A 24,982-nucleotide genomic window follows, 5' to 3' on the forward strand; every position below is an offset into this window, starting at 1 on the left:
TATCATGTACATGTAAAAGACTTTTTTGTACTTCTAAAGGAACGCTCATCTTTTTGTCCCAAAGCAGCTTTATAAAATTAATTAGATTATAAACATAACATTTTAGCAATCATAAAATTTTCTCTATTCATTTTTTCTGATAAGCGAGCCAGTGGCAACGGTGGTGAGGAGAAATCTTTGAGAGAAACCAGTCTCAAAAGGGAACCCATCTTTCCCTGGGTGACACCGAATAACCTTTTATTAGAGTTACATTATTGTTTAGGTTATCAGCTGTTCACTGATGGACACTCGAGTGCATCATTATCTCAAATCATTTTTGCAGACTGATTCTATTAAATATAATCCAAATCCATCTTCATAATTCTTGAGTTGAACCTTCCATAGTAACATCATGGATCTTTAGACTGTTTATAAGGAACCTTCCTCAGCTGCAGCAACATCCAGAAACAGGGCATCAGGATGGATCTGGAAAGAAGAAGGATCACTGGATGGATACTTCCATTTAAACACAGGACCTACAGTCATTCCATTAAAAATATGGATCACATGATGCACATTTCCCTCCAGATTTTATTCGTTTTTTATTGTTCAATATTTGACAAATGCATGAAAATATACTCTTTACAAAATAAATATACAACATTTCTTTATGAACAAATTGTACAAAGCATAAGGGTGTGAACTCTTGTCAGTTATTAATGTATTATTATTATTATTATCATTATTATTATTATTATCATCATTGCTGTTTGATGTTTTTTAGACGTGAAACATTTCATTTTCATTTTATCATCTCGCTGCCAAATTCTGGATTCTGATTGATCAAAAGCTTTTCTATACTAGCAGCAGATTTTAGGTTTACAGGCATGTGTTGGGAATTCCCACATGACCAGTCGAAGTTGAAGACTGGTGAAGAGCTGGGAAGTCACAGCTGCAGCCAGTGCTATACGTAGCCTGTGTTTGGAGGCTCCAACATGCCATAAGTTTGTTATTTGTGTTTCTTTTTTTTTGTATGTTATATAAGGTTGTATTGCTCAGATTTATGGTCGCTCTAAAGCCTGTTTTTATTAGACCCGTGTTCCTTTGCTTCTTAGCATCTGGAATTTATTAAACTCTCCTGATTAACGTGTTGAATTAGTTAAATGTGGGTGAATGTAATTATTATGTAAAAATATGCGCATGATGTTAATTGTTCTACTGATTCGTGAGATTTGTCTGTGTTTTCTTATTTGATATTTTAGATGCCATGTGGTTCTGCATGTTTCCGATCGACACACCATCCTGGTGGCATCTTTTTCTAACACCTAACTTCTCAACGTTCTTACAACTGGTAAAGAGTTCTCCAAGGAGCCACTGATGTAACGTTTATGGAAGAAGTTTCAAGTATCAGTGTATCGTCACAGTCAGAGGTAAAGATTGCATTTTCTCTGGAACATGAGCTTTTTTTTATGTGTATCATTAGAAATTGGGTTAAAATGTACAGTTCCAGACAAATTGCTGTGGTGTTGAAGGAATTAAACAATTCAGGATGTGCTATTAATGGTAAATAATCCACTTTGTGTGTGGTAACATTAACACCACTTCATTACATCGCTTTATCAAGGGTAATTTTCCTCTAACAGCATGACGCACGAGTATTTTATTCCTGACTTCGCCATCTTCTTTGTCGTTAATGATCTTAGTCTAAGGCATTTATATTTTCTGTCGAAGGAAGGTGATGTTTTTATAGAGCAGCATTTCACCAAACCCCAACTTTGAGGCACTTGAAGTTTGTTTCGTTCGAGGCACTACGAGTTATAATTAGTACATTTTTGGACTTAGCTCAGTTTAATTACAGGGAACTCGAACATATCTCGCTAAAGGCAATACTATAAATTATCAAAATTATTTAAGTATAAAGAGAATAAATGACAAATGGACTCTGGTATGTGGTAGTTTGTAACTGGTGTTTCTAATTCCATATCCGAATCGGCCAATCGGATCACTTCAAATGCATCATGTGACCGCTACAAATTGTCACTTCATTTCAAATGAGCATTTACTATTGTTTTTTGCTGCTGATGTCGTTATATATATATATATATATATATATATATATATATATATATATATATATATATATATATATAAACATAATTGCACTCCATATAGTCACAGAAACACCTGTCTTTAGTTTATAATGGTTCTGTGTCTTTTTGGCTCCCTCTTGTGGTCAACACGTAAGCGCAGCAGCACTTGTGTTAGAAGGCACGCCAGCATTGTAGACAGTGTGTAATATCCATGTGTGGGCGTGGCTAATCCGGTAGCTCTGCCTGGGGGAGGAGTCTCTTGGCGATCGCCGAGTGATGATCGTCTTCTCTGCTGATCGTCCAGCAGATTTAGCGACGTCGTCACATAGTTATCGGCTCTGTGTATGTTCGGAAGTGAAGTCGTGCTGCAAGGAAACAGACAATAGATTATTTTACTATCGTTATTACATAGTAAAAGACACCAAATGACGTTTTCTTTACACACAATTAAAACTTTCTCAAGGGCCTAGCAATAGGGATTTAAACTTACGACCTTCTGAGTAGCAATCAAATACCTTGCAATCTAGTCATTCCACTTATGAAAATTTCATGTAGAAATATCACACAGGTATTTTATAGCAGTCATATGCCCTAAAATAAAAATAATCGTGGAATTTTAAGGAGTTAAACTGACCTAGCTATTGATAGCTAATAGCCTGAAATTGTTACATTTACAATTTCACCTGTAATGTTGCTCTTGTACCAAAAGTCAGCACTCTGAAAGTACAAAAGGAATCTTACCTGATGTTGTTAATGTGTTCTAAGAAGCACGACATTTTATTTAAAGTTAAATAAACTCTTTAAAAAACAACTTGGTGTCCTTTTTATTGTGCATTTCTTTCCTTCTGTTTCCTATTTTCCCCACTAGATGTCGCCATTTTGCCCCTAAATCCCGCTTTAGCTCTATTGTTTCCACCTGTATCTTATTACTCCTGTGTTTACTTAAGTTTCCATTTAGTGATAGTTTGTTGCTTGATTATTAAATTTGTGTGGTCTGTTTTCCATGTTGGTTTTCCTGTGTCTACTGCCTTTTCCCAAGATGCCCTGTGTAAATCTTCGTTTTGTTCCATCAATGTTGTGGACTGATTCTTGCTCTGCTTTTAGGTTGTATTTTTTTGGTGGATCTGAGTATGTGGAATACTATTTTTGCTGTTTTTGTACTTTTTGGACATTTGTTAATAAAACCTAATGGATTTTCTGACCTCTCCGTCAAAAAGGAGACAAAGTGCTAGAGACCCCAGTTCTAATGCAGTCAACCCTGGTTCAAGTCCTGACCCTAGACACCTAGACACCACATACAACCTTAGAAGCAACCCTATACATTTGCTAAGACAATGTTTTATCATGACAAGACAATGACATTTGATAGTTTGATAGTTTTGGATAGTTTTTGTATTCATAGTTTGACATTTAATGGAACTATAATAAATGATCATTCAGTGCCACCAGGACTGGTTTCCTTTGAGTCTTGTTCCTCTCAAGATATCATCTCGGGGAGTTTTTCTTTAGCACAGTCACCACTGGCTCGCTCATTAGGGATAAACATATAATTATAATTAATAAACGAATACATTGTTTTATTTCCGTTTTTACGCTGCTTCAAGACAATGTGCATTGTTAAAGACGCTATATAAATACAAATTAATTTAATTAAATAGTTATTAAAATGATTGTATTTTAAATATTTGTCTTTTTTTTTACATTTAATCGATTCTCATGTAAAGAAGAAACATTTTAAAATGTGGTACTTTCTTGTTTTTAGGTTATTATTATTATTATTATTTTATTCTTAACATATTTTGCTGAACACCGTAGTCTGAATTTGATTAATTTTCCTATTATTAATAAAAATTTGTGAAAATCAAAAATCATAGAGGTTGAAACAATGTGGAGGTAAAATCTATATTCCACACATTTACAAAAAAAAAAGTCTTTATATAAAGTATATATATATATATATATATATATATATATATATATATATATATATATATATATATATATATATATATATATGCTGGTAATCTTTTGCTCATTATCTCAGATTACCTGTATCCGATTCGAACCCACAGGTCGCTGAAGAGCCTCTGCCTGCTGTGAGGCCTCTGGGCCTTCCGGGGGCGCTGGTGTCTTCCGAACTCCTCCAGCTGACTCAGACTGTCTGGCTCCAGCAGGTGGGGAAAATTCTCGTCTACCTCCATAGGTTGTACCGTGTCCTCGGTGACTGGCTCCGGACCTCCCCCACTCTCCGTCACAGTGGTTCCTTCTATCTCTGGCCAGGTTCTGGGATCGTACCATGAGAACAGGGAGACAGGAAGGTACAAGGGGTTAATGGTGGCTGGACAATATCAGGTGTCACTTTAAAGACTTGGAAACAATCTAGAGAGTGTGCTCTGTGTGTGTTGGGTATGTGTGTGTTAGTGAATTCCTTCACAGTCTAATATCAGTACATGTGCTCTCTCTCTCTCTCTCTCTCACACACACACACACACACACACACACACACACACACACACATTCCTCGAGCACATAAAGAATTTACGAAGTGTCGAAATGAGCCTTTAACCACCAGCGTGGGAGTTCTGATCAGTCACACCCTCCTTTCCCTGAACAGCTGGTTCTTCATCACTCTAATGATGTAGATGTAGATAAAGCCTCATGTTCCTCTTCATCAAATCTCATTATGTCAGTGTTTTTCTTTCCCCATCAAGTTTCTTTCTTTATTTTTGGAAAATCCACGATCTCCCTAATCCTCTCGTTTACAATGTTACAGGCAATAAAAAACTTCTTCTTAAATAAGTTGAGTTATCTGAACAGTGAGGGAGAGTCAATGGTTTTGTCCCTGATACATATAGAGGGAAGATGTTTTTCCCCACTTAATCCTGAAAAAAGAAAAATACTCCAACTGTTATAGATGTTCTGTTAAAATTAAATAAAATGTTTATAAAATCCTCTATAAAAAAACTCATTCACTCACTCACACAATTTATAAACATTTATTCACTCACTCATTTATTCAAATACTTACTCAATTATCCCTCTTCACTCTTTCTGTCAGATTTACTCCTTCACTCCTTCATTTACTCTTTCACTCACTTATTTAATCACTTACTCCTCCACTCATTTATTCACTCATTTATTCACTCATTCATTTACTCTTTCTCTCACTTCTTCACTCACTTACTCCTCCACTCATTTATTCACTCATTTATTCACTCATTTATTCATTTATTAATTCACTCGTTCATTTACTCTTTCACTCATGTACTCCTTCAGTTATTTATTCACTTATTTACTCCTTCACTTACCTATTTCTCATTCATTCACTCCTTCACTTACTTCATTACTCACTTATTCACTCATTTACTCTTTCACTCAATATACAATCCTTTGCTTATTTACTTACTCATTGACTCCCTCATTCACCCATTTCTCATTCACTCATTTACTCATTCAATCACTCCTTTACTCGCTTCTTCACTCACTTTCTTTTTCACTTATTCATTCACTTATTTACTCCTTTACTCACGTATTCACTCACTCACTCCTTCACTCAATATTCACTCATTTATTCACTAATTTACTTCTTCACTCACCCATTTCTCATTCAATCATTTACTCATTCACTTTACTCATTCACTCAATATTCAATTACTCACTGATTGACTCACTCATTTACTCACTCACTTATTCACTCACTCTCTCATTCACTCAATCAATTCACACATTTATTGACTTGTTCACTTTCTCTTATTCACTTACTCGCCCATTCTCTCATTTTGTTCACTCGCTCACTTATACTCAATTACTCATTCCCTCATTCCCTTATTCAATTACCCACACATTTTCTTATTTACTCACTCATTTTATTTTACTTATTCTCTCACTCTCCCATTCATCCACTCACTCCAGCTTCATATATAAATGATTATTCCATGTGATAAAATCCTGCTGTTGTGATGTGTATCTTCTTTTTTACTCTTCCCCTCTCACTTCCTTCCTGTCTCTCCTCACATACTTTATCCTACACCAGAGAGACTACACTGGACCCGCCTCGCATCTTTGCTCCCACATTGAACCTCGCCCTAAGATGAATAGGTGAGTGCAGTGTACCATTGGAGTTGGCAAAGCGGTGGGCCGGCTCATTGTCACGGGTAACTGGGGGGAATCAAAGGCAGAGTGTAGCTCTGTTTGTAATTTGCACACTGTATGCCTAGTGCCTGCGGAGTGAGTTACAGCGTGCTGGGGCACATCAGTGCGGTGGACTGTGACGTGTCGATCGGACCAGTTTTCTCTAGCCGAGTCAGTTTATTACGATGCTCCGTCCAAGGTGTTATTGAAATCCGCTCAGAGTTATTATGTGTGTGCCCCGGATAATTGGGGGAGAGATGGTGGGAAAGCGAGTGTGAGAAAGGATATGGATGGATAAAACAAGTAGATGTTCACCATTAGTTTTAAGGAGAATTCCACATTCATGGAAAGTATATAGAGCGAGAGAAAGAAAGAAAGAAAGAAAGAAAGAAAGAAAGAAAGAAAGAAAGAAAGAAAGAAAGAAAGAAAGAAAGAAAGAAAGAAAGAGAGAAAATGACTCACGGTGTAGCAGGCTCCTGAGCCGGTGTGTGCTCCACCTCATACCCCTCCTGGCGCAGGATATCAAGGACACTGTGGTTGCCCAGGAAGTGACCTGAAACCACAATAACATAGAAAAAAAGTCAAGAAACAAACGATGGCATGAGGAAGAATCAACCAGGTTTACATACACTATATGGACAAAAGTTGGTGGACACATGACCACAAGATTGCTCCTTTTTGAATATCCCATTCCACATAGAGTCCTCATTTGTTGTTATAATAATCTCTAATTCTCTTAGATGTTCCACTAGAACTTGTGGATTTGTTCACTGAGCCACAAAGGTGCTCAGGTACTGATATAAGTGAAGTGAGAAGGCCTGGGGTACAGTCAGTGTTCAAATTCTTCCCAAAAGGTTCGATAGTATTAGAGTTCTATATTAGAGTTCTATCTTCCACTCCAACCCATGTAAACCAAAAGTTTGTGGACATATAGTCATAAGTATGGTATGTGGTTTTAAAGCATCGCATTCCACATTTAGTCCCAATTTGTCCTTATAATTCCCTCCATTCTTCTGGGAAGATGTTGCACCAGATTTTGGACTAGGCTTGTGGACATTTGTGAAGATTTTGGCGCATGCTGGTGGACACACACACAAACCGATAAGTCTCTTCTCAGGAGCTGTGGATTTTAATCTGTCTGAGAAATGTGTGGCTGGAAAAGTCGGGTGTCCCGAAACTTTTGACGGCAACGTGTGCATCCTGGGTTGCGATCGAATATTTGATAAAATATTTTTTTGGAAGAGAAAAAAATAGGATTCCTTTGCGTTTACATCAAACACGCACACACACACACACACACACACACACACACACACACACACGATGAAAGGCGTTTTCTTTTCCCGACACTCCCAGATAATCCAGTGTGTCACTCATCCTGGCAATAACCGCTAATAACGGCACGCTGAAAATCCACCGTCCTGTCTCTTTTCATACGTCCTTTCTCCTCCTCATTACTCTTCGACCCTTTCTGCTCCACCTGAGTTCAAAGACTCGAGTGTGAAGAGGAGCCCCTCCGACTCAGGGGTGTCGCTCAGATCAGACAGAGCGATCAGACACGCCGCTCTCGAGCCCGTACGCCACACTGAATCAAGCGGCCCATTGATCCGCATCCTGATCGGATCTGCACCAGAGACTGGCAGCGTCAGTGTTTCTCGCACAGCAGCACGGCGAGAAGAATGAACTCCCTAAACAGCAGAACCCGAGCACTTCAGCTCTGCTCGGACGCTCGTAGTGTGTTCATGTAGAAGTTTAAGGAGGTCGGAGTGTAGCTCTAAAGGAGACACTGTCCACATGTAACATAACGGCATTACACAGCAGCTCAATAAGGAAAAGATTTCTCAGGCACACACAAACATGGAGATCTTTTCACTTATAAAACTATTTGCTACATATTGTACACGCTACATGTTCACGAGAGACAGAAAGGGAGGGAGAGATGGAGAGAGAGAGAGAGAGAGATGGAGAGAGAGATGGAGAGAGAGAGATGGAAAGAGTGATGAAATGTATAGTGGATCAGCACAAATGCCTTCTGTTCCCTCTGTCACTCACCATGTCCATGTTCATTATTACATACTTATACCTGTGTGTGTGTGTGTGTGTGTGTGTGTGTGTGTGTGTGTGTGTGTGTGTGTGTGTGTGTGTGCATATACATGTATGTGGGTAAATGTACACAAAATGGACAAAAGTATTGGAAACCTGACCTTGAATACCATATGTGGTTCTTCTTGAAATTGTTACCACAAAGCTGGAAGTACACAATTGTGTAGGTTGCAACATAATAATTTTGTGTTCACTTGAACTTGGAAACTCAAACCTGTTCCAGCATGACAATTTCCCTGTGCACAAAGCCAGCTCCATGAACATATGTTTTACATGGTTTGGAGGGGCCTGTTATAGAGCTCTGATCTCAACCCTGCTGAACACCTGACTTTAACAGGACTAACACCCTTGTGGCCAATGAACAAAAATATCCATAAGCACACTCCAAAATCTAGTGGAACATCTTCCCAGAAGAGTAAAGGGAATTATTAGAGCAAATTGGGACTAAATGTGGAATGCAATTCTCAAAAATCACATACCATACTAATGACCAGGTGTCCTTTTGGCAATATAGAGTATGTGTGAGTGTGTGTGTGTGTGTGTGTGAGTGTTTAAGTGAATGTATGTTTGTGAATGTGTGTGTTTGTGTGTGTCTGTATGTCCGTGTGTGTCTGTATGTCTGTGTGTTTGAGGTCATGTGTGTGTGTGTGTGTGTGTGTGTGTTTAATTGAGTGTATGTTAGTGAGACTTTGGGGAGTGTGTGTGTGTGTGTGTATGTGTGTGTGTGTGTGTGTGTGTGTGTGTGTGTGTGTGTGTGTGTGTGTGTGTCTCAAATCAGGAAGCGGCTGTGTGTGTAAAACAAATATAATGATGACTGAAAGCTAATAACTGCAAACTAACCGCAATGCTAGTACACTTTAATCCTGCTGCTAGACATGCTAGCATACTCAAACTGGCAAACCTTTTGCCCCCAATACCAGTCAGACAGACTTTGTGTGTGTGTGTGTGTGTGTGTGTGTGTGTGTGTGTGTGTGTGTGTGTGTGTGTGCTATGATTTGCACAAAATGTCGTCTCTCTGTGGCTTGTGCAGGAAATTCCAGCGGATGTTCTGAAAAAAAAAAAAACAACCACACAAAGGAAAGGCGAAAAGCTAATAAAAGGCGTGTGTGTGTGTGTATCTGTGTGTGTGTGCATGTGTGTTTTGATTTACACACAGTCACAGCATAAATTTATTGTAGCTTAGAGTTTATTAGACAAGCCTGATTTCAATAATCATGTGCTGTGTGTGTGAGAGTGAGCATGTGTGCGACTATGCGTATTTCTCTGTGTGTGTGTGTGTGTGTGTGTGTGTGTGTGTGTGTGTGTGTGTGTGTGTGTGTGTGTGTGCCATGCCCTATGATGAACTGGTGTACAAAAATTCAAGTTATACTCCTACTTCATTTCTAGTGTTCCCAGTATAGAGACTGAGAATTCACCACGTTTAAACAGCCCATGAGGAGGATGATGATGATTAAAAATAATTTTTCGATCGTATCATTACTTTAATGTCATACACCTGCTCCGACTTCAACCTGTGAGCGCCTCATGTTCCTCAGGGTCTCCTGATGACTCACGTTCACGGCATCTTGTTAATGAACAGGTTTTATGTCAGACCAATGTGTGTGTGCGTGCGTGTGTGTGTGTGTGTGTGTGTGTGTGTGTGTGTGTGTGTGTGTGTGTGACTGATCTGAAGCCCAAAGTGTGTGTGTTTCTGCTATATACCTCTATACAACACCAATAGACATACCCGTGCTACACCTAATTAAACTCTGCACAGTCACATGGTGCCGGTCACCATGGGAACCGCAGTTCGGCTTGTAGTGATACTGGATTGTGATTGGCTGGAAGTCCATGTGTGTTGATTACACAGGTAGTTCTAGCTCATTACAGAGTGACACAGCTGCTCTATACATGTCCTAATGACTATAGAGCTACGTGGAGGGGTTTTGTGTGGAGTGGAATTTATATGGTGAAATGAAGGTATTTTGAGAAACGTTTTGAGGCACAAGATGAATTTAAAGAAGGAAATTTAAGAAAAAAGGGCCCTGTTTGGCCAAGACACATGGAATTCACCCTCACTTTCTCTCTGTAGCTTAGCGATTGTGGTATTTAACTGCAGATTGGAAGATCATGAATTTAAATCCCAGCTCCACCAAACTGCTACCATTGGACCTTGACCAGTGCCCTTAACCCTCAACTCTCTCTGGATAAGGGTGTCTGAAAAATAATGTAAATGTAAATCTCTCTCTCTCTCTCTCTCTCTCTCTCTCTCTCTCTCACACACACACACAGATTCTCAGACACACTCTGAAGGAAACACAGGCCCAATACTACAAATGGTCAGATTTATTCTAGATTTTGGAGCTGAACCATCAGTAGAACCTGTTGCATCGCTTCAGGAAACATTCCCTCTATTAGTGAGGAACATAAACTGAAACCACATTTCCACCGAGTGCTCCCTTATCTGTGTGTTTGTGTAAGTCTGGGAAGCATCGCCTAGTATTTGTGTCCTGTTCACTTTCTTCTCGCCTGGACTCAGACCAAAAGCCAAACATGCTCTACAGAACATTAGTGCATTAACCGCTTTGTGAAAAAAAAAACCTTCCGGATGGGAAGCTACTTTCCTTCTCATTTAGATAATCTCGAGCAGAGCTTTCTGCTGTTCTGCAGACTAACAAGAGGACCTGCAACCTCTAAAGCAATGCTGGCAGGACTCATGCGTTTCTTTTTTTTTTAAAATCAGCTCCTGCACCTGAAGCTCAACACGAGGACTCGACTTCTCTGATGGACCCTTGTGAGGTCTGTTCCGAGTGGAACCTGTCTTGGAAAACCTCTGTATGATCCTGACCACTGTACTGTAACTCAATTTCGGGGTGTTACCGATCTTCTTGTATCCTCGGCATCTTTGTGGAGAACAACAATTCTAATTCTCAAATCCTCAGAGAGTCTTTGCCATGAGGTCCATGTTGAACATCCAGTGGTCAGTATAAAAGAATTGTACTCAAAGCACCACATTTTAAATGCTCTCATACAAGATACACAAATTTGTGTGGTTCTGTCAAGCAGACAAAAACATGAACATGATGAATAGGACATGTGGCTTTGCACGGTTACACGACGTACAGCTGTTATCACTTTGGGTGTACTCACTTTTGTTGCCAGCTATTTAGACAATGATGGCTGTATGTTGAGTTATTTTTTAGAGGACAGTAAATCTGTACTGCTAAACAGGCTGCACAATTGCTATTCTAAAGTATATCCAAGTTTCATTTTATAGTATTGTCCCTTGAGAAGAGATACTAAAATAATTGCTGAAATGTGAGGGGTGTACTTACTTTTGGGAGAAACTCTACATTATATGGACAAAAGTTTGTGGACACCTGGCCATAAGATGCTTTCTGAATATACCATTCCACACCGAGTTCCTATTTACTGTTATAATAACCTTCACTCTTCTAAGAAGATGTTCCACTAGATTTTAGTGTGTGCTTTTAGAGATTCATTTAGCCAGAAGGGGTTAAGTAAAGTCAGGTACTGATGTAGGTGAGATAAGGAGGTCAAGGGTGCAGTCAGCATGAATAATGAATCCCAAAGGTATTTTAAAGAGTTGAACTCAGACCTTTATAGCAGGAAATCTTCTATCCAACCCATGTAAACCGCATCTTCATGGAGCTGGAACAAGTTTGGGTTTCCTAGTACAAGTAAAGGAAAAATTTCATGCTACCAAATGCATCCATACAATTGTTTGCCTTTGTGGTACCAGTTTGCAGAGGAGACACATATGGCTGGAAGAGTCAGTGCTTTTGTTTATATAGTTTTGGTGAGGTCAGTGATTCTATCCACATTATTAAGAGCAGATTATAGGTCAAGTAGTATAAAAAGCAATGTCTACTTTTAGAGCTGAATCTTCAAAATTTCTGAAAGCACATCTCGAATAGAGGACCAGAAGAACATTATCCAAACACATTCCCAAAACAAGTCCATATATGTGCTCAATAATTTTCTTTTCATTTTATATAACAGACAGGGAGGGGCATTTGCCCTATATATTAATTTCCTCACTTGATGAGCCAGGTTCTTCAAGAGGATAAAACAAATTTCCCAGAAAGTATCCCAGTCCATCACTAACATTTGGTGACAAGGTCAGTGGGTTTCTGATCAGCAGGTCAGGGGTTCAAGCACCATTGTTGAGTTATTTCAAGAACTTTAAGAACGGATTTGAACTGTAAATAACGTCAGCAGTCTTCAACAATGGCTCAGGTCCACAGGCTGAATTTAAGGATATTAGGTGTAGAGGATGAGAAGGGGTTCCCTTTTGAGTCTGGTTCCTCTCAAGGTTTCTTCCTAATGCCATCTCAGGAAGTTTTTGCTTGCCACAGTCTCCACTGGTTCTCTCATTAGGGATAAACTTTCATTTATAAGGAACAAAATTCCAAAACATTCGACTATAATTCTACTACAAAGTACATTCTTTTATTACTGCTTTTGTATGTGAATTTTATTTTTTTGATGCACACGCTGAGTTCAATCAGATCTGCGGTGCAAACTGCAATTACACATAGACATGCACCAAACTCAGAGCATCAGTGCAAATGAACTGGAGGCGATGACCGAAAATGTCTAATCAGGGCAATTGAAAATTACAGAGTCAGAAAAAAGAAAGTAAAATGGCAATGAGGCGTACGGGAACTCCGGAACACATCAGCGTATTTTCCAGCCACAGCCACCCATCCAATTTTTTATTTGTATCAGATGAAAGCAGGATTGCTCTGATTGCCTTGACATTTGTATTGACATTTAGGATTGTTTTTCTTTATGTAATCTGTTTATGTGTGTGTGTGTGTGTGTGTGTGTGTGTGTGTGTGTGTGTGTGTGTGTGTGCATGTGTGTGCGTCACTGGATTTTTATTGACGGAAAAGATTTCTACAATAAAAGCTGACATCACGTTTTTTTTTTTAATTAATCACAATCTTATGATATTACATAGCCAGATTTACCAGCTAATTCTTTACCAGACAGTTTTTTCCTCCAAACATTCAGCAGAAATACTTTGCTATGCCACTTGAAAAACTTGTAAAAGATGTTCTACATTAGTTGGAGATTTCTTTCTCGCAATTCAGTTCATCCTAGTGCAGTTCAATAGGTGTGATAGCCCTCTAAATAACAACAAGCGATTCGGCTCATCGTCTTGTTGTAAGTATGGAATGGTAGCCAAGTTGGTTCCTTTCACCTGGAATAAGTCTCCAACATTCCCTGCTTCAAAAAAACCAAAAACCAAGCTCTGACCCAGTCGTCTAGCCATCACAATGTGGCCCTCGTCAAACTCGCTCAACTGCCCATTTTTCCTGCTTCTAACACGTGAACTTTGAGGAAAAAAGTTCACCCACTAACAGGTGCCATGATGAGGAGATAATCAGTGTTATTTCATTACATTATGTTACATTACTTCACCGATCATAATGTTATAATGTCATAATATTAAACCTGATCGGTGTATGGCATATATAGTTTGTGCACACCTGAGCATAAGATTGGTAGGTGCTGTTTGAACATCTCATCTCACATTTAGACCTTTTTTGTTTTTTTTCGATTTAGTTCTAAAGAAGATGTTAGATTAGATTTTGCGGAGATTTCTGGAGATTCAGCTACAAGGGTGTTAGTAAAGTCAGGTACTGATGTAGATGAGGTGAGCAGGCCAGACAGCATTGAAAAAAATCATCCAAAAAGAAGTTTAGTATGGTTCAGGTTCACAGCTCTATAGCAGGAGCTCTTCCACTCCAACTCATGTAAAGCAGTAATTCATGAAGCTGGCTTTGTGAAGAGGAGCACCGTCATGCTGGAACAGATTTGTCTCCTAGTTCAAGCATAGGGAAAAGACATCCTATACAACTGTGTACCTTCAATATTGTGGTAACTGTTTGGAGAAGAACTACATATGGCTGAGAAAAGTTTCCCAATACTTTTGTCTATAGAGTGTCTATAACACTTAGCAGAAAGTACAAAACACTGTGAAACAACAAGTTGGATTGGAAAGCACATAATTAAATGTTAAACCGTTCACTAAGTCCTTGGCAAAACAATTATTTCCCTCGTATAATCGTTTTTGGAAAGTGCGTGCACGAGCATGAGGAGGAGAACGTTTTCATCTCTGTCCAGTTGCCTCTGTTTCAACGCTGATTCATTATTTCATTCTTATTATGTTTTCTGAAAAAAAAATGTAACGATGAACACGGAATGAACACCATATGCTTAGCTTAAAGTGTTTATCCCGCAGCCAGGAAAGAGCCCGAAACGCCGATGAATATCAGATATTTTTCTTGTGCTGAAGCAAGACAAGAGAGTAGAAATACAGGTGCTGAAAAAAATACATTTCATAAAGTCGGAATTCTGACTTTTTTCTCGCAATCGCGAGTTTATAACTCATTTACGACACTTGCTGGCAACGCACATAATAGGCTTTAATATCTATTATAACATACACAAATCGTAAAAGATTATCATGCCAAAGAGTTATTATGGCCAAACCTTGTCGTTGGGAAAATGGCATACAAAACTCTTGTATTCTGTAAGAATCACATCTCGTGGTTGTCTATGGTGATTTGCCAGACAGTGTCGCAAATGAGTTATAAACTTGCAATTGTGATAGAAAAAAAGTCAGAATTGCGAGATATAAACTCGCAATTGAGATATATATACTCTCAAATGCATCTCAATTGCGAGTTTATATCTCGCAATTCTGAATTTTTTTTCTTGCAATCGGCAGTTTATTTTTTGCAATTCTGAAAAATTCAGAATTGTGAGGCAAAAAAAACGCAATAACCTTTTTTTTCCTTCCATAATCAACTCACCGGCGCCGAATGCGAAAAAGAAGCGCTGGGCGGGGCTCCTCTGGAGGAGGGCGGAGACTCGGAGAGCCATTCGCTCGTTGCGCTTGTAGATGAGCTCCTGGCGGAGGTAGCTGTCGATCTGCTGTGCCGTCGATCGCTCGTCATCCAGCAGAGAGCTGTTCAGGAAGTGAGGGAGCTGCGACACACACACACACACACACACACACACACACACACACACACACACATATACTTAGAGAGAAAAATTATAAGAGCCAATTTAGTGTACTTATTCGTGCGGAAGAAAAGATTGCAGGAAGGGTGGAGTGTGTTCAAACGAGTAACAGAAGGGATCTGTGATCGAGTGAAAGGGGGGGTTCTAAGAGGGTGATGAGACTTGCTATGTTGTATGGTTTAAAGACAGTGGCAATGACAAAAAAATAATAAGAGGTGGATCTGCAGGTGGCAGAGTTAAAGATTTTGAGATTGTCACTGGGAGTGGATGAAGATGGATAGGATTAAAAATTAGGTGAGAGAGGCGTGATGTAGATGGTTCAGTCATGTCCCTCAGAGGAGCATCTCAGTCAGAGCATCTCCAAAACTGCAGTTCTTGTGGCCTGTTCCTGGTCTGCAGTGGTCAGTATCTATTAAAAGTGCTCCAAGGAAGGAACAGTGGTGAAGTGGTCATGACAGGGTCATGGGAGGCCGAGGCTCAGTGATGCACGTGGGGAGTGAAGGCAGACAGACGAGCTCCTGTAGCTGAAACTGCTGAAGAAGTTAAAGCTGTTGATGCTCAACGGGTCAGGAATGTTTTGGCAGCAAAACGTGGACCAACACAATATTAGACAGGTGGTCATAATGTTATGCCTGATCAGTGTCCATAAAGTTATTCCTGGTCAGTGTAAGTAGAAGAATGCTGAGAATAGAGGAATAGAGGAGGAGGTTTATGGATGTGTTGAGGGAAGAGATGCAGGTGGTTGGTTTGAAAGAGGCAGATGTAGAGGACCGAGTGGTATGGAAATAGATGTGGTGAGCCCTAAGGGGCAGTAGTGATGAATTCTGAATTCTTGGACTTTTCTATAGCAGCAGCTCTGACAGAAAGCAAGCCACAGGTTTATATCAATGCGAATATGCGATCAAATATGTTAGCGTTTCTACATGTAAAGTTACCGTCCGTTCACAGGGACTCATAAATGCAGATTTGTTGGATTTCTGTGACATTCATGGAAGAAGTCTTCAGTTTCAGTGGTTTCCAGAAGTAAAGCTTTTGCTTTTCATATGGTTACATCAAATGAAACTATAAAAGGATAAAAAATTTGGATCATAACAGCCTTTGTGTTTTGTTGTTCATATACTTGACTGAATTTCAAAGAAAAAAAGACAGTGATGTAGCATAGAGACTGTGTGTGTGTGTGTGTGTGTGTGTGTGTGTGTGTGTGTGTGTGTGTGTTTATCTGAGAGATTCCTAACTGAGCTGTGTAATATCACAGTAAAACTGGAGAGCACTGTTCATGTGTGTGTGTGTGTGTGTGTGTGTGTGTGTGTGTGTGTGTGTGTGTTTGGAGACGATGATGAATGGGCTGCCATCCTGTTAGCATCCAAACATCCTTTTACAGGATGCCTTCTCTCTCTTGTCTCTCTTTCCTCTCTCTCACACTCTCCTTTTCTTCTCTCTTCATCTATCTCTTAATCTCTCTCTCTCTCTCTCTCTCTCTCTCGCTCTCTCTCTCTCTCTCTCTCACCCTTTCCTCTCACTCTGTCTCTCTCACATTTCAGTTCAGAAGTTCATAGAGAATTCATTGGTAATAACAGCTTTACATAATAATAGTGATTTAAAGGATCACAGATAAAAAGATGAAAAAGCGAGTGCCGCCTCACAGATCCAAGTTTCCCACTCCAATCTTCTGTGTGGAGCTATAAACGTTCTCCCTCTCTTCATATAGGATTATTAGTTATAGACTCTACAAGTCCCTGCAATGTACTGTGTGTGTGTGTGTGTGTGTGTGTGTGTGTGTGTGTGTGTGTGTGTGTTTACCTGTGAGGTGTCATGGTTGAAGATGATAGAGCCGAGGTCTCCACAGTTGTAGTGTGTGATGAGGTCCTCAGTGGTGAAGGGACCCTGAACACTTCCCTCGCGCACGCCTTCATGCTGCCGCAGTGTCTGATTCAGTGCAAACAGAACCTGCATATGCGTGTACGCACAAACACACACACAGACACACACACACACACACAGACGCAGTTTGTTTAACAGCAAATTCTAGTTGTGTAAATTGAAAGTTTCTGTGGAATTGTGATTATAACCAGATGAAGAACTGATTAGATTTTGGGTTTCATCCAAACAGGGTCAAGGTCACAGCAAGGTCAAATGTATGATATATTTTCTTTATATGTCCTTCCTGTTGCTTGTAAAGAATTTTTTTCTCTCTTGCTCTCTCTTTTTGTTTTCTTTTTATTACTCTCTCTGTGCCTCATTTTCTCTCCCCCTCTCCCTTTCTTGTTTTCTTTGTCTCTATTTTTCTCTGTCTCTGTTTCTTATCTCTCTAACTCTCTCTTTCAATTTCTCATTTTCTCTCTCTTTCTCTCTCTTTATCTAATTTTTCTCCCTTGTCTCTCTTTCATTTCTCTTTCTATTTCTCTCCCTTCTGTTCTTCTTTCTTGTTTTCTCTCTCTCTCTCTCTCTCTCTCTCTCTCTCTCTCTCTCTCTCTCTCTCTCTCTCATCTCTCTCTCTCTCTCTGTCTCTCTCTTTCTCTCTTATCCTGAATTTATGAGCCTCATAAATGTAAACCCTCTTCAGGATTAATAGGCAGGGGGAGCATTAGCGCTAGCACACTCAAAATAACACACACACACACACATTGTGGGAGTTGTGGTTGTGGTGTTAGTAATGCTGATGATTGTGGTGGTGGTGGTTTATCGTAATGGTATTTGCGGTGTTGGTGGCCACACTGCAGCTGTTTCTCTAATGCCCCACTCATTCCACCACCATGAGCTGTCAATCATCTGAATGATGTGTGTGTTTGTGGTGTTTATAGTGGTGGTAGTGAAAGTTGTGGTTGTGGCAGGTGATAGATTAATGGTTAAAACATTGAACTTTGACTTTGGAAGTTGTGAGTTTAAATCCCACACAAGCTGAGCCCCTGACCCCATCGCTGTGCTAGTGGTGGAAGTAGTGATATTGTTAGTGGCGATGGGTGTAGTGATAGTGGTGATGTTAGTAGTGGTGATATTAGTGGTTGTAGTAGGAGTGGTGGTTATGTTGTGATGGTGGTGATAGTAGTGATAGTTGTGGTGGTAATAGTAGTGCTGGTAATTGTAGTGGCTCTGTGGTGGTGGTGGAGAGGTGGTGGGAGTGGTGGTGGGAGTAGTGTTTGTGTGGTGGTGGTAGTGGTTGTGTGTTGATGTGGAAATGGGAAATAGTGTCACTGGTAGAAGCAGTGTTTGTGTGCTGGTGGTGATATTGCTGATGGTTGGAGTGGTTGTGGTAGTATTGGTGGTGATAGTAGTGGTTGTGTGGTGAAAGTATTGATAGTGGTGATGGTAGTGGTTGTTAACGTGTTGTCAGTATTAGTACCAGTAGTTCTGATGGTGCTGCAGGTGGTTGTTGTGGTGGTGATCATCATTGTGGTTGTGCTAGTAGTGGTGGTATGTGAGGTGGTGGTGATGGTGGTTGTAGTAGCAGTGGTGGTATTTAACGTAGCTGTGGTGGTGGTTGTGGTAGTGGTATTAGAGGGTTTTTGGTGGCGGTTGTGGTAGTAGTGGTGGTATTTGAGGTGGTTTTGATGGTGATGGTAGTGGTGGTTGTAGTAGTAGTGGTGGTATTTAAGGTGGTTGGGATGGTGATGTAGTGGCGGTGGTTGTAGTAGTAGTGGGTGTATTTAAGGTGGTTGTGGTGGTGGTTGTAGCAGTAGTGGTGGTATTTGAGGTGGTTGGGATGGTGATGCTGGTGGCAGTGGTTGTAGTAGTAGTGGTAATATTTAAGGTGGTTGTGATGGTAATGGTGGTGGCAGTGGTTGTAGTAGTAGTGGTGGTTGTGATGGTGATCGTGGTGGTGGTGGCAGTGTTTGGGGTATTTGTAATGGTGGTATTTGAGATGGTTGTGGTAGTGGTATTGGTGGTCATGCTGCACTGCCATACCTATCAATCGTCAATCTGAAAGATTAAAGGTGTGTGTGTCTTTTCTATTCTACACTATTGTAATATGTTATACTTCCATGTATTGCAATCTGTGTTTTAAGGTTTTGTGTGTGTGTGTGTGTGTGTGTGTGTGTGTGTGTGTGTGTGTGTGTGTGTCCTTTACCACAAAACCCTAAATTTAATGTTTTGTATTTCCAAGAGAAAGAAAACTTGGTTGTGTAAGTGTGTTGTTTTCTTGTGGTGTGTGTGTCTGTGTGTGTAATTAGAGGTGGGAGGTTGCGGGGGATTATTTATTTTATGACACACATTTGAAGAACATTTGAACCCCACAGCCATGCCTGACTCTGCCAGACCCACAATCCCAAAATGTTCTTTGCTCAAACCTTCAGATGAAGTTCTCCTTCCTCCTTCTCTGTACTTGCCCTCTTCATGTCCAGCCAAAAGCCCCCATCCCAACATCATACCCCTCCTGCCCCAGCTGGCTGCATCACTATTAATATCGCGTGTGTTGTTTTATTAACTTCTTTTTTCTCCAACTGTGTTGTTGGTCTGTGAGCGTCAGTGCAGATGTGGATGGCTTAAACCAGGTGGCATCATGCCATGCTTTTAATTCCACATGCACAGCTGTTAACTCTCTAAACATCTTACTGCTGCTCACTTCACATCCACCAACCATCTAAACATCTAAATCCTGCTCACTTCACACCAATGAACCTTCTCAACATCTCACTCCTTTTCATTTCATATCCACTAACCTTCTCATAATCTTACTCCTGCTCATTTCACATCCACTTCCCTTCTCAACATCTCAATCCTGCTCACTCCATATCCACTAACCTTCTTAACATCTCAATCCTGTTTACTCCATATCCTAAGCTTCTCAACATCTCAATCCTGCTTACTCCATATCCACTAGGCTTCTCAACATCTTAATCCTGCTTACTCCATATCCACTAGGCTTCTCAACATCTCAATCCTGCTCACTCCATATCCACTAGGCTTCTCAACATCTCGCTCCTGATCACTCCATATCCACTAACCCTCTCAACATCTCACTCCCGATTATTTTACATCCACTAACCTTCTTAACATCTTTCTCCTCCTATCTTCACATTCACTATTACACAGTGTGTAATCCATCAGTGGCTTCCACTAACATTCTGGCTTTTACTGGAACATTCTGGAAGTTCACATGGATCACTTTGTGCTTTGAAAAAGCAGCAAGAGGGTGACCAGAAATTAGAGTCCCTCACATGTCCTCTTCTTAAATGTTCTTCAGACACTCTCTGCAGAACAACCCCACCTGACCCTGCCCCACCCCACCTCATCCTGTCTCACCCCACATTCTACTAGATCGTTTGTAATCTACAAATATGTTGCTCTAGTTTAAACCATATTATTTATGGTTTCCACAAAATAGTCCCAGAGTGGACATTTCCTCAGGAGGATTTCAGATGCAGCATGTGAGCTGCTGCTAGCCATTTTGGGAGGCCATGGTGATTGCTCTAAAAGTCCACCTGAATGAGACCTGATTGTAATTCACTTTTATTTTTCTAATAAAGCGAGTGAATGTAACGTATTGGTCGTATCTAGTGTTCTGACTGGTGGTGTTCAAACAGAAATGAGAAAAGAATATTCACGTTTAATGCAGACGCCTCCACCAGTGCTACCAAACACTGCCAAACTGCACCATCAAAGCTGCTTGGCTATGAAATGGGATTTAACAAAGGAAGACATTCATTAAAAAACATTCATCAGCCAAATAAAAAATAACAACACAGGTAGCTTTGTTCAGCTTGTCTTTTTTGGTAGAGATTTTTTTTTCAGAGCCTAGCTTGTTAATGAGGAGAACATTGTATAATGGCTCTTCAGTGGCCAAAAAAATGCTGATGAGGCCCATTTGCTCTGTTTTTCTCCTGCTGCATATGTGTGGGTGTTAAAGATGTCAGTACCCCTCACTGATATCCTGTTCATGTTGTGTTCGTGATCTCAACCCAGCCCCCAAACCCTTTTTTTCATATGATTACCGCTTGTCTCTTTCAATTACCCATAATCCCCCAGCACACAGGAATGGGACATGAACCACAGGCTGACCTGCCTCCTCCAAAAACATTTCAGACCTCATTTCTGTGCTCACATACTTTCCCTTGCTTATTTCTTTTTTCTTTTCTTACTCACCCTTGCGATGCCGTAAAGCCGAGGCTGAAACCGTAAAAATGCCGCCGAACGCTTTTCCAGCTACACTGCGTTGCCAGATATTTTTACAGGCTGCTGGCATGTGGGTTTGAGTCGCTGAAGGTGAGCGATGTTTGCGTCTGATAGGGGATTTGGCACGCTGGAGCGCCGAGCATGTCCTTGGCGAGTCTCTCCGCCCAAAACATACAACTGTAAACCATCTGTGGGCTCTGTTTCACCGGGATACATCCTCATTGCTGTGGGTTGACTGGAGGGGTTTTTCACTTGTGCTGGATTACAGAGAAGCCTCAGTATCTTTTTAATTTACACTATATAGACAAAAGTATTGGGACTTTTCCAGCCATGTGTATATTTTCCTCAAACTGTTAACACAAACCTGATTGTATTTACTTCTACTAAGAGACCAAAACATGTTCCAGCATGACAATGCCTCTGTGCGCAAAGCAAACTTCATAAAGATATGATTTACATGGGATAGACGAAAAATCTCCTGCTGTAGAGCCCCCAACCCTGTCGAACAAGTATGAATCTTTCACTCTGACTGCACCCCAGGTATCCTCATCTCACCTCCATCAGTACCTGACTTTACTAACTGGCTGAATGGATCTTCACAAATCTCTAAAAATACACTCCAAAATCTAGTGGAGGACCATATATTGAATGGGATGTTTAAAAAGCATATATGAATCTTGTATCAACTAATGGGGTTTATTAACAGCAGGTCAGTAAGATGATTGGGTACAAATAGTGTATCTCTCAGATGGGCAGTGCTTCACCAATCTGTGAAAGACTGTGTCTACAAATTGTGGGATCATTTCAGAATTATGTTACACAACATAAAATTGCAAAACAGATTGCAAAGAAGAAGAAATGCACGATACGGAAACGCCGCCTTTTACTTTTTCAAAGTGGTACATTTAAAACGGTACATTTCCTTGGTTTAAACATTTGATATGTTTTCTATGTTCGATTGTAAATAAAATACGGGTGTATTTGATCTCATTTTACATAGCCTCCTAACTTTTTTGGAATTGGGGTTGATGGTTGTATTCAATTGTTTGTTTTTTTTCTTTTCTTTTTAATCCTTTTCTTAATCACCTGAAACATATATTTTTTACTTTTCTTCAAACATCTGAAGATTCCGATTTAAATGTTTTCTTTGATCTCTCCTCACATACACCCCTTCTTTTTTTTCCTCTTATTTTCTCCATTTACTTGTCATTAACCAGATCCTGCTGCTTTCTAACATATCTTGCAGCAAGTCACACGCCCAGGATCTGAGCCGCTCTGTGGCGCATTAGAGCCAAAGACGGAAAAAAAAAGAAAGGGAAAATTTGTCTGCCACGGTGACTAGACGAGAGAGTGCAGATAAAAATGTGGGGAAGGTAGAGGGGAAGGAGGGATGATGGTGAAGAGCAAACAGAGGGAAAAAAAGAGAAGAGGAGTGTTGTTGGAAAGAGAGGAAGGAGGTCAAACAAGACCTGACCTTCTGAATGCCAACAGCTTGGAGCAAACATGAGTGAACAAAAGCTGCCAGTGCTGTTATTAAAGTGTGTGTGTGTGTGTGTGTGTGTATGTGTGTGTGTGTGTGTACATTCATCTGTGTCCAGTTACCTGGAGAAGTGTATGTCAAACCCACTATTTCATGCTAATTAAGCATGATAAATGTCTAATTTCACACACTTTTCTTCCTCAAAACATCTAGGAATAATCTAGTGTGTGTGTGTGTGTGTGTGTGTGTGTGTGTGTGTGTGGGTTGGGTGTACTAGCGTGCCTGTGGGCACTAGTGTTTAAAAACAAAAGAATGGACCGAAAGGATTCATGCATGCTGTGCGAACAGAAACGGGGGATTTTCGGTCAGCTTCTATTCGAAGATCAATAGCAGCGAGAGGTCAGGGGCACAGGAAGTGGGGGAGAGCTTCCTCAGTGACCTGCTTAAGCTCCCAGAGTCCATGGCCAGAGAGTTGGTCAGGGAGCTGACACTGTCTGAGCTTCAGGAGGCTCTCGAAGGCATGAAGAATAGGCAGGAGCCAAACATAGATGGTCTTCCTGTCGATGCTCTCCCTGTTCTTTAAAGCACTCTGGGCAGCAATAGGGCAGGACATGCTGGAGGTTTTAAGGGCGATTGTAAAAGGTGGTCAGCTCCTGTCAAGCTGCAGGAGCCATCCTGCATGCTGCCAAAAAAGGGAGACCTGACCCACCTGAAAAACCAGTGCCCGGGATCAATACTGTGCACTGACTGCAAGCTGCTGTCAAAAGCATTAGCATTAGTAGAGGGTGCTAAAAAGCTTTGGGTTCAACCCTGGTTTCAAAGCCATGATCAAGGTGCTGTACAGGGAAATTGAGAGTGTACTGAAGGTTAATGGTGGTTTATATGCCCCTTTTAGCGTGTACAGAAGGATTAGACAAGGCTGTTCACTGTCAGGAATGATGTGCACTCCAGCAATCAAACCTCTTATAATCAATCTGAGAAGTAGTCTTTCTGGTTTTAATAATTCACATGCCAATGCTTCACTTTACCTGTCAGAATATGCAGACGACTTGGCAGTAATGGTGGGTTTCCAGTCTGATGTAAATGTTTTAACTTATGTTTTAAGACACTTTGAGATTTTATCATCAGCAAAAGTAGGAAAAAGGGAAGCTTTTTTAGCTGGCGAGTGGGGAGGTGGGGAGCCGAAACTCCTAGGAGGCTTGGTGAGGAAAAAAGGAGGTTTTAAATACTTGGGTGTCTACCTTGGGATTAACAAGTTTTTAAAATAAAAACTGGGAAGGCACTGTAGAGCACATCAAGGGCAGACTGTGGCACACGCTGGATCCACAACCAAACCTGCTAGCAAACACTCTGCTCTTAATCTCACTGGTGTCTCTTTAATGTCTCTCACTATCCTTTCTCTCACTCTACTCTTTATCTCACTTATGTCTCTCTAATGTCTCTTGCTATTCTTTCTTTCTCTCTCTCTCTCTTCCCTCATTAGTGTTTCTCTGATGACTCTCACTCACCTTTCTCTTTGTGTAATGTCTGTCTAGTCTCCCACCATCCTTTCTTTTTCTTCTTCCTTTCTCACTATTGTTTCTCTAATGTCTCGCCAATTCTTTGCCCTCTCTCTCTCTTCTTTCTTTCTCACTAGTAGCTAACTTATGTCTAATGTCACTATTCTTTTCACACTCTAGTCTCTCTCTCACACACACACACTGGTGTCTGTCTAATGTCTCACTCTCTCTCGCTCCCTGGTGCCTCTCTAATTCCTATCGCTCTCTATTATCTCTGTATAGTGTTTCTCCAATGTCTCTCACTATCCTTTCTCTTTTACTAATGTCTCTCACTATCCTTTCTTTTTCTCCTTCCTATCTCGCTGGGGTCTCTCTAATGTCTCTCGCTATCCTTACCCTTTCTCTAATCTCTCTCACTAGTGTCTCTCTAATGTCTCTCTAATGTTTAGCGTCTATATCTTGCTAATGTTACTCCCTCTAGTGTCTCTTCTATTGTTACTCTTTAGTCTCTCTCTCTCTATCTCTCTCTCATTCTCTCTCTCTCTCTC

At 40.5% G+C, this 24,982-nt stretch overlaps 1 protein-coding gene across 2 annotated transcripts in view; it reads right to left on the reverse strand.

Annotated features, from left to right (window-relative positions):
• The window catches only part of trabd2b (TraB domain containing 2B), a 66,509-nt gene that overhangs the window by 225 nt on the left and 41,302 nt on the right, over nucleotides 1-24,982 (reverse strand). The window contains exons 3-8 of one of the 2 annotated variants that reach the window (XM_046870260.1): nucleotides 20,888-20,953; nucleotides 17,145-17,291; nucleotides 15,131-15,305; nucleotides 6,663-6,753; nucleotides 4,119-4,352; nucleotides 1-2,434 (exon numbers count right to left, since the gene is read on the reverse strand). The exon at nucleotides 1-2,434 is cut by the window's left edge and continues 225 nt beyond it. In XM_046870260.1, coding sequence (XP_046726216.1) covers nucleotides 2,170-2,434; nucleotides 4,119-4,352; nucleotides 6,663-6,753; nucleotides 15,131-15,305; nucleotides 17,145-17,291; nucleotides 20,888-20,953 — 978 coding nt within the window. In that variant the 3' untranslated portion in view covers nucleotides 1-2,169. The remainder of the gene's footprint in view (nucleotides 2,435-4,118; nucleotides 4,353-6,662; nucleotides 6,754-15,130; nucleotides 15,306-17,144; nucleotides 17,292-20,887; nucleotides 20,954-24,982) is intronic. The other variant, XM_046870261.1, reaches the window with a different exon arrangement.

The sequence above is a fragment of the Silurus meridionalis genome, chromosome 17 (assembly GCF_014805685.1).
Source record: "Silurus meridionalis isolate SWU-2019-XX chromosome 17, ASM1480568v1, whole genome shotgun sequence".
Classification (NCBI taxonomy): Eukaryota; Metazoa; Chordata; class Actinopteri; order Siluriformes; family Siluridae; genus Silurus; species Silurus meridionalis.